The sequence below is a fragment of the Neophocaena asiaeorientalis genome, unplaced genomic scaffold (assembly GCF_003031525.2).
Source record: "Neophocaena asiaeorientalis asiaeorientalis breed wild unplaced genomic scaffold, Neophocaena_asiaeorientalis_V1.1 scaffold298, whole genome shotgun sequence".
In the NCBI taxonomy this organism is placed as follows: domain Eukaryota; kingdom Metazoa; phylum Chordata; class Mammalia; order Artiodactyla; family Phocoenidae; genus Neophocaena; species Neophocaena asiaeorientalis.
The window spans coordinates 854592-873096 of NW_020171997.1; the positions used below are offsets into that span (position 1 = coordinate 854592).

General features: G+C 33.5%; 1 protein-coding gene across 1 annotated transcript in view; it reads right to left on the reverse strand.

The window, feature by feature from the left end:
* Positions 1–18505, reverse strand: part of FAM227B (family with sequence similarity 227 member B) — a 246445-nt gene that overhangs the window by 207234 nt on the left and 20706 nt on the right. The window contains exons 8-10 of the mRNA XM_024748771.1: positions 17790–17888; positions 7617–7718; positions 4754–4880 (exon numbers count right to left, since the gene is read on the reverse strand). Coding sequence (XP_024604539.1) covers positions 4754–4880; positions 7617–7718; positions 17790–17888 — 328 coding nt within the window. The remainder of the gene's footprint in view (positions 1–4753; positions 4881–7616; positions 7719–17789; positions 17889–18505) is intronic.

Below are 18505 nucleotides of genomic sequence, written 5' to 3' on the forward strand. Positions count from 1 at the left end.
GTTTGATTTGATTATTATATAAATAGTGCTGCTAAGAACATTTTGTGCTTTTGGTGTACAGAAATATGTATGTTTCTGTAGGTTATGTACCTGGGAGTCATAGATATGCTGGTCCAAACTCGCATATGTTCAGCTTTATTGGATATTGATTGTACACTCCCACCAGCATGGCTGCCTTTTATCTTAAGAAAATGCAGGTTTGAATTTTTTTAACTCTGTTTGAGATAAGTGTACATTTACATGCACTTGCAAGAAATAATACAGAGAGATCCCCATACCCTCTATTTAGTTTCCCATAAAGGTAACTAATACCTTGTAAAACTATAATATGGTATCACAACCAGGATATAGACAATGATATAGTCCGGATATGGAACGGTTCCATCACAAGGATTCCTTGAGTTTCCCATTTTAGCCACACCTACCCTCCACTTTAAACCATTTTTTCTGCCTGATGTGAAGTTAATAGGCGAGGAAACAATAGATGATCCTTTTGCTACAGAAATGTTTTCTACTAAGGTGAAGTAGCCCACAGAGAAGTATTGAAACAAGTGTTCAACAGGGATGACTAGCCTATGTTGGAAGGATATGCATTCATAAACAGCCGTATTCAGACTAGAAGTGAGCAATGAAGTTTACTAAAGATAGATCAATTTTGTGCCTGTGTAGATGGTTTTATAATAAAACTGAGATCATTCCACCTTTTGTGAATCCTAGGGTGTTAATCAAGTACGTGTTTTAGCATATGAATAATAAAGCCCAAGTAGTTGCTGGGAAACACTGGGAGGATTAGGGAGGGCTTGCTTCCTCTAAGTCTTGAGAAAAATTTCCCTTTTCCTTTTCTGCAACAGTTTTTCATAAAAACACAACAGTGTTTTTATTTTATTCACCTCAGGGGGCAATATTCCATTACTCATAGGAGTTCAGACACTGGAGTCTGACAGGCTTAAGCTGAAATCCTGGTTCGTTACTTAGTAGTAACTGTAGACAAATTCTCTTAACCTTGGTTTTCCCTTTTGTAAACGAATAATAGCATATTGTTATAATAAGGATTTTTGAGGCTTAAGTGGGATTTTTTATGTAAAATGTGGATTTCTCTTGCTCAGCTTGCTGTTGACTTTGCTGTGGATTTAACCCTCTTTCTATAGGTACAAATGGAGACCACTTGTCATGTCTAAATTCTTGCCCATGTCTGAATCCAGCATCCATTCATCTAGCATAGTTCTGCTGTTCCTTCAATGTCTACTTATATTCTTGAGTCAGGCTATGAAGATTACCTTATCACTGTACTTTTTCTTCCTTTGCTTTCAAATGCTTTTAGTGTTTACTATTTCTTTCTTGTAATTCTCCTATAGTGTAGACACGATTTAGGGCACAGTCATCTCCTTGTCACATTTTAAAATAATCACTAAAAATTTGAGATTTTGTTATAAAAAAATGCAAATGTTGACGAATATTACATCTCAAACTTAAATCCCGATTCCATAAAACCCTACCACCACAACCTTCTCTTACAGTCTTCACCATTTCAGTAGCTGTCTAGTTGCTCAGGCTAAAATTCTTGGCATCATCCCTGACTCTTTTATTTGTTCCACTTTCAACTTCTATATATCAATAAGTCCAATGGACTCTGCCAGCAGACTTATCTAATATAACTTGCCAGCTCCTCATCCTTTAACCAACCTGTTCTAACCAATCACCATGTCTCACTTCTATTACTGCAATATCTCCAACTGCATTCCTGATTCCTCCCTTGTCCTCTCTATGGTCTCTTGTTCTCCCAAAAGCTAGAGTGATCCCTTATAAACATATTTTAGGTTACAAGTATTATTTGCTCAAAATCATCTAGTGCTTTTCCATTTCACTCATAATGAAAGAGTCCTTATAACTGCCTATAAATTATGAGATGCCTTAAACTACAGACATATCTCTGACCTCATCTTTCTACTTTTCAATTCCTTTCTCATTCTACCTCAGCTACATTGGCTTCCTTGCTGTATTGCAAATATGCTAATCTTCTACCTGCATCATGGCCTTTTCATATGCTGTTCCTTCTACCTAAAAAAGTTTCCATTCCAGATATCGACATAGTTCATTCTCTCACTTCCTTTGAGTCTCTGATGAATATTACCTTCTCATAAGGTATTCTCAGGTAACCCAATACGAAATAACACCAGTTTCAGTGGATGTGTTTATAAACACACATTAGAAGACTCTAGAAGGTAGAGACAAGAAGGCAGACTAACTAGGAACCTCAGGACCCAAGGTACAACACAACAGTGAAGTCCTTGGGTTTTCTTTTTGACTCATATTTCTGGGTGCTAGAGAAACCAGAATCCAGAAATGGTAACAGGCAAAGATAAAAGAAGTCTCAAGAAAACCCTCCTCTCTCTAGCCAAAGGACCAGGAAAAGGGCTGCCTAGTAGGACAGAAAACTTTTAGATAATAACTGCTTACTCCAGCCAAACACAACAGGAAAATCTGCTGCTCCAAACCCACCACTGCCAGAAAAGGGTGGTTGGAGAGCCTCAGCTTCCACTCTCACTAGGGTAGTATCAGAGGAGGCAGAGCAGAGACAGAAGACTTTTATTCCCACAGGACTGGAATGAGGTGCACTTTCCTCTCCCTATGGAAAGTGGTGTCAGAGGAGGCCTAGTGTAGACTGTGACCACTGCCCAGATATAACAAGGCTACCCTCCCCCTTATAGTGTCAGTGGAAGCCACTTGGGGAGCAGTAACAAGGCATCCCTGCCCCTAAAAGCCAGGGTGGTATCAGTAGAGGTCTGCTGGGAGCTGTAACAAACCCTCCTCGCACCACTATGTCAAAAGAGACCAAGTGGGTAACCTGGACTTTCATCCCCCACCTGACAGTGCCCTTCTCCCCCAACTAGAGCAGTGTCAGAGGAGGCCTGTTGAAACACAAAATTTAGATAAGATTCAGTCTTACAATACCCAAAATGTCCAGGTTTTAATTGTCATATAAAAAACTAGGAAATTCAACTTGAATGAGAAAAGACAATTGCCAGCATCTAGATGACACAGATTTTAGAATCACAAGGATTTTTCAAGCAGTTATAATAAAAATGCTTAAACAATAATGAACACACTTGAAACAAATGAAAGAACAAAGTCTCAGTGAAGAAACAGAAGATATAAAAAAGAACCAAATGTAACTTTTATAACTGAAATGTACAATAACCAAATTTTTTAAAAAATCAAGAATGAGCTTAACAGCAGAATGGAGGGGACAGAAGAAAGAATTAGTAAACTGGAAAACAGAATAATAGAAATTGCTGAATTTTCAACCTTCAGATTAATTCTACCAGTCATAGCCTATAAAACTTCCTGAACAAGAACATTTGTGTTTACTTCAGTTAAAACTATCCATTCTGATATTTAAATAGGATAAGGTGTTTATATTAGTGTTCTTGCCTTTACTTCAGGCAGTTTGCATGTGGAATGCTTTGAAGACCCATAGGAAGAGCGTAAAGTAGACACCTCCCACTGGATTTACCAGAAGACTTTAAAACCTTTCCTTATACATCTCCTAGCTCATTGCTATCACTCATCTAAATATGTTATATACATTCTTCTTTAAGTACATAATAGAAACTAGTTAAAAGCATAAGAATTATAAAAGAAATATGAAAACTATATTTGCAGATGATATGCATAGAAAACCCGAGACAATCAATGACAAAACTAACTTGAATAAAAGGATTAAGTAAAACAGTGACTTATAAAATTTCATACAGAAGTCAATATGAATTTTCGGGGGACACAATTCATTCTACAACAGGTCTGTAGGAAAGTTGTTCTGTTCTTCACATTTTTTTTTCTTATAGTATTTTTGTATGAATGCTGTGCTCATTCTCTTTTTGCTTCTTATATTTGAATTAGTTGGATTTTTCTCTATAATTAGGAGACTCCTGTCCTATGTGTATTGATGGAGGTGGATGGTTCTCAGGGTTGTTTTCTAGCATGTACCTCCCAAGGACTCCCTCCTTAAAATATGAAACATTTTCTTAAAGAAATGGTTTGGTTACTAAGAATTGACACAAAACAGTTTTAAAAAATTAGTCAAAATTTGGACAGATTTATAAGAAGGACTTGAAAACAGTCAATAGCTTCTGGTAGTCCATAATGGTATAGTAGTCTTAGGAAACAATATTGGGGAGGTATTTCCAGGAATATGAAACAATACCTACTTTTAAACCCAAATGCCTAAATCTCTAGCTAAGTACTCTAGGATGGAATCTTACTTCCCTTCAGCCTTTGAGTCCTACCACTCCTACCTACACACACACACACACACACACACACACACCATGATTCAAAAAATAAGTTTTCCTTAATGATTTTATGTTCTACAAGGAACTCAATTAGCTCTAGAATTTACCCAATATTATTTGCTATAAACATGCCAGCAGTGTTCCATAAGCAGCTTAAAATATTTCTCTTACAAATATAAAATATCTATGGTATGGTTTTCTTTCTGTGGCAATTTGGGTTTCTACAATAATTCCACTGCCTGTAAAATTATTTGGCTTTCTAAAGTAAACAACTGATTAATTTTAGTATAACAGAATTTTCAGAATAAAATAAATAATCATTATTATTTTGAAACACAGACATCAATATGCTGTTTTGTAAGGCAAAGAACTACAAATTATTTTCAATGGAGTAAACAAAACACTGCAATTCAAAAGTTTTAGGTTCCACAATAATGATCAATACTTAATGACATTCGTACCTGACAACCAGAGAAAAATGTTATTCCCTAGATCTTCTTTAAATTCATCATTAAAGAAATCAGTGGATTTTGGAAATGCTTCCTGGAATGTTGCACAGATAGCTTGTGCCAAACAATCAGGATACACCTACCAAAAACAGAGTCATATTGAAATAATTCCATATTTCATATAACATATCTCAACTATCAAAGAAATTACTAAATTTGTGAAATATACGTGTCCCTTTTTTCTTATAAATAAAGTCAGTCAATTTGGCTATTTGTTAGCATTTTGGGGAAAAAAATTTAATTTGGATAAAGGATGAAGTTACAATTAAGATAAGATACTCTAATGATTCTACATTTATTTCATTTAACCTTGCTATTGATACCCTCTTTCAGAAAAAGAACACTGTCTTTCAGGTCATTATAATAAAAAGCATATTATATATATTAATTGAAATATATTTGACATGTAATACTATGTGAGTTTAAGGTGTACAACATGTTGATACATTTGTTTACTGTAATATGATTACCACCATGGCATTAGCTAACACCTCTATCATGTCACACAATTATCACTTTGAGTGTGTGGTGAAAATAAAGAGCATGTTTTTAAATAATTGAAGCCTGTTTAGGTGAGTTAATATATTATAACCACAATTGTAAAATCATGATCCGATTTTATATTTGTATCATACAAATAGATGGTACTATCAGTATTATATTAGACTTAAAGTCGCTTGACTACTAAGCTTCTCTTGGGGACTGACTAAACACAGGAAGATACCAGATTTTTATAGTAAAGATTTAAAATATTTTATCTACTATTTTGGAAGGCTGGCAGACACCAGAAACTAGAAGAGGCAAGGAATGGCTTCTCCCCTAGGGCCTCTTAAAGAAACTAGCCCTGTTGATACCTTGATTTTAGTCCTATAAGACTCATTTTGGACTTCTGACCTATATAACTGTAAGACAATGAATTTCTGCTGTTTTAAGCCACTAACTTTGTGATAATTTTTACACCAGCAATAGGAAACTAATATAGTCATCTAATCCAGTAGTGCTAAAATCTGCTGGTATGGATGGTATTCTTTGAAGAACTCCATAAGTTTTTTTGGGTAGGGGAGAAGAGGAGAGGGAAGAATGCTTTAATATACTGATATATTTAATTTTACTGAATAAACCATGAACATTTTTACTACCAGAAAAATCACATATTATAATTGTGGTATATAAAATCACACTAATAATCAAAATTTTAAAGTTGAACAAGGTAAGTAAGAGGAACTTTTAAAAGTTTTCTGTGAATATCTCACCTTCAGGAGATTAGGGGAAAAAGAGATCAAGTGTCAAATGGTGTTGGGAAAATTTCTGAAGGAATATCATTGTATGACATTGGAAGAAACTGAAGCAAAAGCTGTACTAAACATGTTTAGATTCAGTTAATTTGTACTGAATAGTGAGACCTGAAGCTAATTTTTTGATTCTTAAATATTAATAGTTTTCTCTTTCTGTGGTAAGATAAATCAGATGAGCCAATAGTAACAAAACACCTTCTTATCTGAATGAGCTAAAAATAATAGAAATTGGTCAATGAGAGTTGAGGCTCCATTTCTACTTATAGAGCTGTGGAGGTAATAGACCTGTAGGGAGGTGGCGTGGTTCTCAAGCACTGAGACAGGGAGAGGGAACATTATAAAATGACTGAACAAAGGTCAAGGGGTCAAATCATTAAGGTGTACATGTTATTTGTTCTCAAGTGATGCTTTGAATCTTGGTTAAACAACTTCTAATTTCCCCTTGGAAAAAGCCACTGAAAATAGGGACTTAGAAAAAAAATCAAGTCATGATTTGAGAAGATTATAAATACAATATCTATCAAAAGGCACATCCATCCCAAGGGAGAACATTTGGACCATAAATGTAAGACTAGAAATTACAGAATAAGGGATATGCAATGGTGCCACTACCTCCTTTGTTCACATTAAATAGGTCTTTTATTCTTTTCTTAAGAGCCCTGTGTTAAAGCATGCTTGATTTCATCAAGCCATGTGTATAGGCTAGAAACACCACAAAGGGATAGACTAGGTGAAAGCGTATGGATAGGAGAATCAGCTGCCCAGTCCACTACTGATTTCCTTCTACGATATTGTATGTATATGTTTGTGAGATAGATCAAGATTGAGCATAAATATTTGGCAATTTAAGTTTGTTTTCATCATGAAGGACATTTATTTTTATTTTAGGTTTTACCCATGAAAACACTGACTGACTCAAAAATACTTCTGTATTTCTGAATTACAGATGTCCGTACAACAAAGTATTTGAATGTGGCTTCTGCTTTGAAACGCCAGATGTTTACATTTTAAAACACTCCGTGAAATTCCTACATGTCTTCATTTCACACTACTCAAGAACATAAATTATTTTAACCAAATTATTTTACTATAAGAGACATAGTAAAACATTTGATTCATAAATTTGTCCGTTGTTCTTTACTGTAACAGGTGCTTAGTACTTAGGCATAACACAAGAAGTTAAGTCCTCTTAGATCAAGATACTTTATAAAGTAAAATGATAATTTTGTAAGTAAAATACCAAGACTATACATAGAACAAGTCAATAGTTTTCAAATTATTAATATGCAAACAAATACATATACCACACTGAGGAGATTCTGTAAGGCTTTTAGTCAGTAGAATATAATATTCTGGGGTGGAGGGGCATGACTTTTAAAATATTATCATTATTTACTCTACTTTAGGCAGTTTTGCTTGCAAAGTAACAAAATATGTTCTCATATGTGTTTAAATAAAATAACTATTTTTATATTTCACTTGCTATAAAAATAATTAGCATAATTAATTTCTACATTTACCTGAAAGAATGCATCCTTTCGACTTAGAGGTATGCTCATGAAAAGTGACACATAACTTTCTGAAATTCTATCAAACAAGAAATCTTGACTTTCTCTGTCAGGCTTAAAAAATAAAACACACATGGAATTAAAAACATTAATGTTACAATTTAAAATTAGAATCTGTTTACATAATGTCAGTAACTCTATCTTCTTAAAGGGCAGATCAGTTGCTATAGTGGAATGAGCATGGGTTTTTGGCATCATGCAGACCTGAATTTGAATGCTGGCTCCATTATTCATTAGCAGCACTATCCCAGGCAAGTTAATTAAGTCCTAGTTTCCTTATCTGCCAAATATAGATAATATACACATACCTTAAAGTATTATCTTAAAATTAAATAGGGACAAGGATATTTTGTTTGACTTTGTATTTCAAGCCCTCAGCATGGTGCCTGGCACATTGAAAGCACACCAACATTTGATGAATTAATGAAGGTTCTTGAATAGTAGTTGGCATGCACAAAGCAATCAATGACATAGTTGCCTGCTATTATTCTATAACCATTCCAAATTTTTCATAATCAGTAACTCAGTATAAAATCAAAGCAATTACTGGAATGAGACAGCCATAGCCAGAACTAGTAAAATTGTGACATGAGAACTATACTAAAAACAAAGTAAGTAGAATGTCTTAAGAAGGAAGAAATCTGTAGATAATAATAATGTCAATATTAAAGTCCTAAAGTAGCACCTTGAATTCTTGCTCTATTAAGCAATGAAGAGACAAATTAAAGTGCAAATTCATGAATTAAATAAAGCAATAAAGATGAATTAGAGTCCAAATTCATTTATGATGTCAACAGTAGAAGCATAAGCTGGCATTAATAGATTTTGGTAATAAACATAAAAAATGATCAAATTTAGTGGTAGTTTTCTATGAAATTAGCATGCCATATGAGCTGGGATTCATAAATGCATAGGATCTTAGACCTAAAATGGAAGTTAGATATCACCTAGGTTAAGCCCCTCTATTTTAGTGACTGCATTGATGCTCAGAAAGATTAAGAGAATTATTTAAGGTTATACACAGTTAAGTAACTGAAAGCCAGACTAGAATCTAGGTCTCCTAACTCCCAAAACAGCTTTTATGCTTGTGTAATAAGTTTATGGAAGGAGATAGTAGCAGAAATAATAATGATAATGTTAACAATTCTTGATCATTTATATAATGGGCAGTGGTTCTAAGACTTAAGGTTGTGTGAGAATTAAATGAGATAATATATGATTTACCAGTAGAGAAAGTTGGCATGTTTCAGTTACATGATCTACACTTAACATGTGTGATGAAATACCCAAACAGAAAGTTGTAGAACATGTCTTTGACTAATACAGTTCACCCTAATGTCCACACCATATATACCTCCACAGGAAACTGAGTAGCAAAATGGTACAGTGAATTTTTATACATGTTTTGGTATGCTTGAAAAGAAAACGTATCCTACAGCTTTTGGATATTCAGGTTATTGATATGTTCATTAGATTTAGCTATTTAACATATGTTAAATCATACTTACATTCCAGGAATAAATTTCATTGGTCAGATTGTATAACCCTTTTAATATACTGCTGAATTCAGTTTGCTAGTATTTTGTTGGAGATTTTTGCATCAATATCCATCAAAGAGGATATTGGTCTGTAGACACTTTTTGTTGTAATATCTTTGGCTTTGGTATCTGGGTAATGTTGGTCTCATAAAATGAGCTAGAAAGTATTCCCCTCTCTTCAATTTTTTGGGAGAGTTAGAGAAGGACTGGTGTTAATTCTTCTTTAAATGTTGGCAGAATTCATCAGCGAAGTCATCTAGTCCAGGACTTTGCTTTGTTAGGAGGTTTCTGATTATGGAAACCTGATTGAATCTCCTTACTAGTTATAGGTCTATTCAGATTGTCTATTTCTTCATTATTCAGTCTTGGAAAATTATATGTTTCTAGGAGTTTGTCCATTTTATACAGGCTATCCAATTTGTTGTTATATGTTTGTTCACAGTACTCTAATAATCCTTGTTATTTCTTTGCCAATAGTAATGTTTCCACTTTCATTTCTGACTTCAGTAATTTGAGTGCTTTTTTTTTCTTTTTTTTTTCGCTACGCTGAAAGGCATATGAGCTCTTACATGAGATCTTAGTTCCCCAACGAGGGATCAAACCCATGCCCCCTGCAGTGGAAGCACGGAGTCTTAACCACTGGACTGCCAGGGAAGTCCTCACTTTTTTTCTTAATCTAGCTACTGGTTTGTCAATTTTGTTGATCTCAAAGAACTAACTTTTGGTTTTACTGATTTTCTCTACTGTTTACCAATTCTCTATTTTATTTATCTCCACTCTAATCTTTATTAATTCCTTCCTTCTTTGTTTTTCTTTTTCTAGTTCCTTAATATGTAAAGTTAGGTTGTTGATATACTGCTTTTTGATTTGTTTAAAAGTTTAAATTTGTCTTTTAGCAATGCTTTTGCTTTATCCTATGAGTTTTGGTACACTGTGTGTTTTGCTTTCATTTGTTTCAAGTTATTTTCTAATTTTCCCTGTGATTTATTCTTTGAATCATTGGTTGTTTAAGAACTCTTATACATCAACAATGTGAGAATAATTTGTACATCCAGTTTTGAAACAACTTGGCACTACCTTGTGAAGTTGAACATCTTCATACCCAACAATGCAGCAATTCCATTCCTTCTCTATGTGTCTTGCAATTTTTGTTTGAGAGATGGACATCTTCAATAGGACAGTAAAAGCTGAGGTATATAGTAGTTATGCTTGGGAATAGGTATGTCTCTTCTCTTGTTAGCCTTTAGGGTCTGAGTCAATTAAGTAAAATGTTAAGCTCCATTTGGGTTTTGTTTTTGCTATGGTTACTCTCAGTGAAACAGAGGCTTCAAATTCCTCCTGCATTGCCTTGTTTTTAGAATTCTTGAAGACCCACCTTTTGAATTCATTTTCTCTAATTCCTTCTGTTTTTCAGTTTTTCCTTTTATTGGTTTCCTCTCTGATCTTTATTATTTCCTTTCTTCTGCATATTTTGGTTTTCATTTCTTTTTCTTTGTCTAGTTTCCTACAGTAGAAGTTGAGGTCATGGTTTTTGAGAACTTTCCTTATTTCAAATCTAGACATCTTAATGCTTTAAATTTCCAAATACTGCTTGAGGTCCATCCCACAAATTTTAATCTGTATTTTCATTTTCATCAAGTTCAAAATACTTTTCAATTTCCCTACTGATTTCTGGTTCGACCCACAGTTCCTGAGAAGTGTGTTATTTAGTTATCAAATATTTGAAGATTTTCCAGGCAGCTGTTATTCATTTATAATATAATTTCATTTTGGTCTAAAAACATACTTTGTATGACTTGAATTCTTTTCATTTCATTAGGATGTTTTCCTATCCCAGAATATAGTTGGTAAAGGTTTAATGGGTACATGAGAAAAATGTGTATTCTGCTGTTGTTATGAGGAATGTTTAATAAATATCAATTAGATCCATAAAGTTGGTTAACAGTATTGCTCAAGTCATCTACATCATTCTATATCATTAACTGGTTTTCTGCACATATGACCAATTATTGAATATAAGGTGTTGAAATACCTAACTATACTTATAGATTTGTCTATTGCTTCTTTAAGTATTAAAATTTTTCATTAAATGTGTTTCAAAGCATTTTAATTAGGTACAAAAATATTTATGATTGTTATGTCATATTGATATATTGACTACTTTATAATTATACAATTACTTTCTTTTTCCCCGGTAATATTCTTTGCTTTGAAGGCTACCCTGTATAATGAGTTCAAAAAAGTTGTGATTTTTGTGGGTTATATATGGCTTGTCTTCGTTATTTTATGAGTGGAATTGATGTACTTTCCAGCCTCCTGAATCTTTTTGGGAGCCAATGTTCCAAGGACAATTTTGATAACATTAAGGGTATATCATTGCTGGAATTCTTCTAGTTAAACACCATCAAGGAAATTTTTATCATTAGCCTACACGTTGGCCAGCAAGTTTTGGAACACTGCATTCTCACTAACAATATAATAATAAATAATAATGATAGATGTAACCATTGAACACTTACCATATACCTACTTCCATGTAAACAACTTTACAGGCATTTTCTAATATAACTCCCAATAAACAGATAAAGTAGGTAATTTTTAAAATTTTATGAAAGACTTAGAGAGGTAAGTAACTATTCAAAGTGACATCATTTTCTAAGTGGATAAATTTGTTTTTGAAGGCCAGATCTTAATTCTATTATATTGAATCTCATATTACATTTATATAGTATTTCCACAGTTTACTAGGGATCTTATTCATGTCACTTTTAGAACACACAACAACTCTAGGAAAAAAGAAAGTATATGTTATTTTTACCTGATTTTTGTTTGTTTTGTTTTATTTTGTTTTAGAGAGATGACATAACTGAAGCTCAGAGTGATTTTCTGACTAGCCCAAAGTCTCACACTAACTACTGGGAAAGCCAGATTTAAAATTTTAATTTCCTGGATTCCAGTGCAGCACTTTTTCTACTAGATCAAGCTACCACTACATCATAGGCAATAAAGGAAGTCTGCTTTTATATTAGTCACCTAACAACTACTGAAATAAGTTTTAGAGTCAGCATACTGAACCATGCTATATTCTAGAGTATGCTTATATATATTTTTTCATATTATGCTGTTGGTAATTAAATTGTACAAGTGGCTCAGGGTTCTATTCCAGTTATAAAGTCATTATTGTTTATTATTCATAAAGTAGATCCAAAAATAGATAGAATTTATGTGTTTTGTACTCACCTGAAAATGTAGTACAGCTTGAAATAGGAGCTAACTTACCAAAACAGATATTCCCACACAATGCTGGTAAAAATGTATGGGCATGCACCACACTTATTTGGTGGATTTAGGAAACTAAGAGGTCATGCTATTTATCTAGTTCACTGGCTTCAATACATTTATATTTAACAATGAATCCTCTTAGAAATAAAACCATAGGTGAAATGTAATGAACAGAACAGATGAAAGAGGAGCTGTTCTGGTTAAATCATGGAAATGTTGTTTCAATATGGCTTGGATACCCCTTTAGTTCCCTAGAACACTAGCAGAACACTCATCCAGCTGAATCATATATTGTTCCTCAAAACACATCAGAAATCTTAACTGATACTGGAAATGTTATTAAATTATAATATTTTAAAATTATTACTGGGGTTGGAGTCAAGGTGGTGGAGTAGGAGGATGTGGAATTCGCATCTCCACACAACTAGGGCAGCTACCAGGCACCGGTGGTAAAAAAATTAAAATTAAAATTAAAAATTCTCATTTTTTTAAAGGTTCTCATGGAAAATTGGAACAATATAAGGCATTTCTAAAGAATTACCATAAGGAAAAGAAGATAATGGTATTGTATTTGTTTTCATCTTCCTTAAAAAATTATATTTTCACAGAAAATATAATCACTATAATTTCATAGATAAGTACTGGTAACATTAAAAAATTTCCTTTTAGTCTTTTATCATCTATCCCTGTTTTTAAAATATTTGGACTCATATTTTTCTTTACACATACAATATGAGTGTTGGCATTTTCACATCACTACAAGTTATTTGAAGACTTATATTTCATCCTCTGGTTATTTAAAAATTTGTAACATCTTAGGGATACAGGTCCTATATCAGTCATTTTCCTTTAGGAAAAAAATAACAGTTATTTTTACTGCCTGTAGAATTACTTTGTTAATTTTTTTTTTAAATCTCTTTGAGAGTTTGATTAGAATTATATTTTGAATTACTTTGAGAATTCAAAAGTCCTTTGCAAAAATACATTCTAAAATTAAAGCTGTAAAGACTTTAAGTGCTACCACTCATCCATCCACCTCCTTAAATGTTTTTTAAATTTCAATTTTATCATTTATAAATAAATTACATATATCTCACTATTGTCATTTTCATTGTTCTTTAAAAATGATATATGCCAACAAAATGGACAACCTGGAAGAAATGGACAAATTCTTAGAAAAGTACAACCTTCTGAGACTGAACCAGGAAGAAACAGAATACATAAACGGACCAATCACAAGCACTGAAATTGAAACTGTGATTAAAAATCTTCCAACAAAAAGACAAGGACCAGATGGTTTCACAGGGGAATTCTAGCAAACGTTTAGAGAAGAGCTAACACCTATCCCTTCTCAAACTCTTCCAAAATATAGCAGAGGGAGGAACACTCCCAAACTCATTCTATGAGGCCACCATCACCCTGATACCAAAACCAGACAAAGATATCACAAAAAAAGAAGACTACAGGCCAATATCACTGATGAACACTGATGCAAAAATCCTCAGCAAAATACTAGGAAACCGAATCCAAAAGCACATTAAAAGGATCATACACCATGATCAAGCAGGGTTTATCCCAGGAATGCAAGGATTCTTCAATATAGGCAAAACAATGAATGTGATACGCCATATTAACAAATTGAAGGATAAAAACCATATGATCATCTCAATAGATGAAGAAAGAGCTTTCAACAAAATTCAACACCCATTTCTAATAAAAAAAAAAAAACCACCCACAAAGTAGGCACAGAGGGAACCTACCTCAACATAATAAAGGCCATATATGACAAACCCACAGCCAACATCGTTCTCAACAGTGAAAAACTGAAACCATGTCCTCTAATATCAGGGACAAGACAAGGTTTCCCATTCTCACTTCTATTATTCAACATAGTTTTGGAAGTTTTAGCCAATCAGAGAAGAAAAAGAAATAAAAGGAATCCAATTCATAAAAGAAGAAGTAAAACTGTCACTGTTTGCAGATGACATGATACTATAAATAGAGTATCCTAAAGATGCTACCAGAAAACTACTAGAGCTAATCAATGAATTTGGTAAAGCAGCTGGATACAAAATTAATGCACAGAAATCTCTTGCATTCCTACACTGAAAGAGAAATTAAGGAAACACTCCCATTTACCACTGCAACAAAAAGAATAAAATAGCTAGGAATAAACCTAGCAAAGGAGACAAAAGACCTGTATCCAGAAAACTATAAGACACTGATGAAAGAAATTAAAGATGATACAAACAGATGGAGATATATACCGTGTTCTTGGATTGGAAGAATCAACATTGTGAAAATAATGATACTACCCAAAGCAATCTACAGATTCAATGCAATCCCTTTCAAACTACCTGTGGCATTTTTCACAGAACTAGAAAAAAATATTTCACAATTTGTATGGAAAAGCAAAATACCCCAAATAGCCAAAGCAATCTTGACAAAGAAAAACAGAAGTGGAGGAATCAGGCCCCCTGACTTCAGACTATACTACAAAGCTACTGGCACAAATCAAGATAGTGTGGTACTGGCACAAAAACAGAAATATAGATCAATGGAACAGGATAGAAAATCCAGAAATAAACCAGAAATAAAAATCCAGAAATAAACCCTTGCACATACCTTACCTTTGATAAAGGAGGCAGGATTATACAATGGAGAAAAGACAGCCTCTTCAATAAGTGGTGCTGGGAAAACTGGACAGCTACATGTTAAAGAATGAAAGTAGAACACTCCCTAACACCATACAAAAAATAAACTCAAAATGGATTACAGACCAAAATTTAAGACCAGACACTATCAAACTCTTAGAGGAAAACATAGGCAGAACACTCTATGACATAAATCACAGCAAAATCCTTTTTGACCCACCTCCTAGAGAAATGGAAACAAAAACATAAATAAACAAATGGGACCTAATGAAACTTCAAAGCTTTTGCACAGCAAAGGAAACCATAAACAAGACCAAAAGACAACCCTCAGAATGGGAAAAGATATTTGCAAATGAAGCAACTGACAAAGGATTAATCTCCAAAATATACAAGCAGCTCATACAACTCAATATCAAAAAAACAAACAACCCAATCCAAAAATGGGCAGAAGACCTAAATAGACATTTCTCCAAAGAAGATATACAGATTGCCAACAAACACATGAAAGGATGCTCACCATCACTAATCATTAGTGAAATGAAAATCAAAACTAAAATGAGGTATCACCTCACACTGGTCAGAATGGCCTTCTTCAAAAAATCTACAAACAATAAATGTTGCAGAGGGTGTGGAGAAAAGGGAACCTTCTTGCACTGTTTGTGGGAATGTAGATTGATACAGCCACTATGGAGTACAGTATGGAGCTTCCTTAAAAGACTAAAACTAGAACTACCATACGACCTAGCAATCCTACTACTGGGCATATACCCTGAGAAAACCGTAATTCAAAAAGAGTCATGTACCACAATGTTCACTGCAGCACTATTTACTATAACCTGGACGTGGAAGCAACCTAAGTGTCCGTCGACAGATGAATGGATAAAGAAGATGTGGCACATATATACAATGGAATATTAGTCAGCCATAAAAAGAAACGAAATTGAGTTATTTGTAGTGAGGTGGATGGACCTAGAGTCTGTCATACAGAGTGAAGTAAGTCAGAAAACCAAATACCATATGCTAACACATATATACGGAATCTAAAAAAAAAATGGTTCCAATGAACCTAGGGGTAGGAAAGGAATAAAGACACAGACGTAGAGAATGGACTTGAGGACATGGAGAGGGGGAAGAGTAAGCTGGGACAAAGTGAAAGAGTACCATCGACACATATACACTACCAAATGTAAAATAGATAGCTAGTGGGAAGCAGCTGCATAGCACAGGGAGATCAGCTCAGGGCTCTGTGACGACCTAGAGGTGTGGAATATGGAGGTTGGTAGGGAGACGCAAGAGGGAGGGGATATAGGGATATATGTATGCATATATCTGATTCACTTTGTTATACTGCAGTAACTAACACAACGTTGTAAAGTAATTATCCTCCAATAAAGATGTCAAAAACATTATTACTTAATAACTGCATTTTAATTTTAGGAAGCCAGTAGTTTCTAGAGGATAGCTTGCTTAAAGATAAAAAGATTTCTAATTCTTGTTTATTCTAAGGATAATCCTATATATGTAGTGGGTCATTAATATCTTCGGGTCAAATCTGTTTCTTCAAAATAATATTATATGGCTTGACAAAGTTACTAGAAACATTGCTAGATTATGTTTCCTTCAAAAACTTGCTATACATAATCCTAACAGATTTAAGTGGGAAAGTAATGTTTCTTCTCATGCTCTATCATGGAAAAACATAAATTTGGGATTCAGATCTAGAGAAAGAAATTTAAGGTAATAAAACTCTGATTGCAAAAATTTCCCTATGTAATTACCTTTGTAGAACGTATACACCACTTCCTATCCCTCATTCAACTCCTAACAATAATAGAAACATAGTACAGATAATCTTACCTAGAATTACATTAATTATTCTAACATGAAGCTCTATGTAAATGGCTTGTATGTAAAATTAGTAACACCCATTCCTTCATGGTATGAAAGAATCCATTAGCAGTTTTCTTTGGGTAATTTGAGGTGGGGAGGTGAAGAACTGAGCCTGTTATCAGGCTCCCCTGATGGGGTAGCACACCTTCTTAACGCTTAGACTGTGATCCCCTGCGTTACCCTACTTTCCATCCTTCTAGATCCAGAGGCCACATGGCAGTCATTGGTATTCACCACTTTTTCCAGGTTCACGTATTCTATAATGTAAGACTTGGGTACTGCTTATTTCCATTCTCTTATTGCTTCCCAGATACCCATGTCTTTCCCTTTTTAATCCTAAGCAGAGATTTTATCTTTCTGAATCAAGTGAGGACCCTCACCCCATCTGATACTGTAGAGTGTTTTCTAACTGAAACCTCCCTCAATGTCACTGATTTGCAGTGGATATTCTGTTTCGCGTTCATCAGCACATTACAGTATTGAGTAAAGCTACAACTTTATTACTCACTACAGTGTTTGATTTCACTAATCTTTTTCTGATTAATAAAGACTCTGGATCTTTGAAATCCATATTAAGGCTTTAACTTCTCTGAAAGAACTCTAGATTTCAAACAGGATTTCTAACATGTGCAAAATACTAAAAAAACAAGCTCTGTGACAGGATCGGAAAACAGTTTTTGTACCAGTGCTACCTCTACTGAAAAATTAATTATGCTGCAAATCAACTTTAAAAAAAAGAAGTTTAAAAAATATCGCTATACCTTAAATTTATGGAGAAACCACCACCAAAAGGAATCATGCAAAAGAGCAACAGAGGCTTCTGAGAGGAAATGATTCTTCCAGATTTTAAAAATTTTTTTCTATGGAAAAAAAGACACATGGAGATCAAATTAATAATATTATAAGACATGTTACTGTAAATAGGCTTTATAAAGAGTGTGTATTTAATAGTTATAAACTATCACTGCTTAATAGAAATTTAATGTGAGCCATATATGTATTTTCTAATAGACATTTTAAAAAAGTAAAAGGTGAAATTTTAGTGACATTTTGTTTAACCAAATGTATTTAAAATATATTTTAATACATCATTGTTATTAAATTATTAATGAAATATTTTACATTCTTTTGGGTACTGGGTCTTTGAAACATAGTGTATATTTTATACTTATAGCACATCTCAATTTGAACATAAATTTTCATCATAAATACTAGATTGTAATTAGATTTTGTAAACCATATGGTTGTAATTTTGTTTCAACCATAATTGAAAGTTGTTCAATAACTGAATCAAGTATTAATTTTAAAATTTATATATAATTAAAATAAATAAAATTTAAAAATTCAGCTGATCACAGACATAGAAAACAAACTATGGTTACCAAAGGGGAAAGTAGGGGAGAGGGATAAATTATGAGTTTGGGATTAACAGATACACTCTACTATATGTAGAATAGATAAACAACAAGGTCCTACT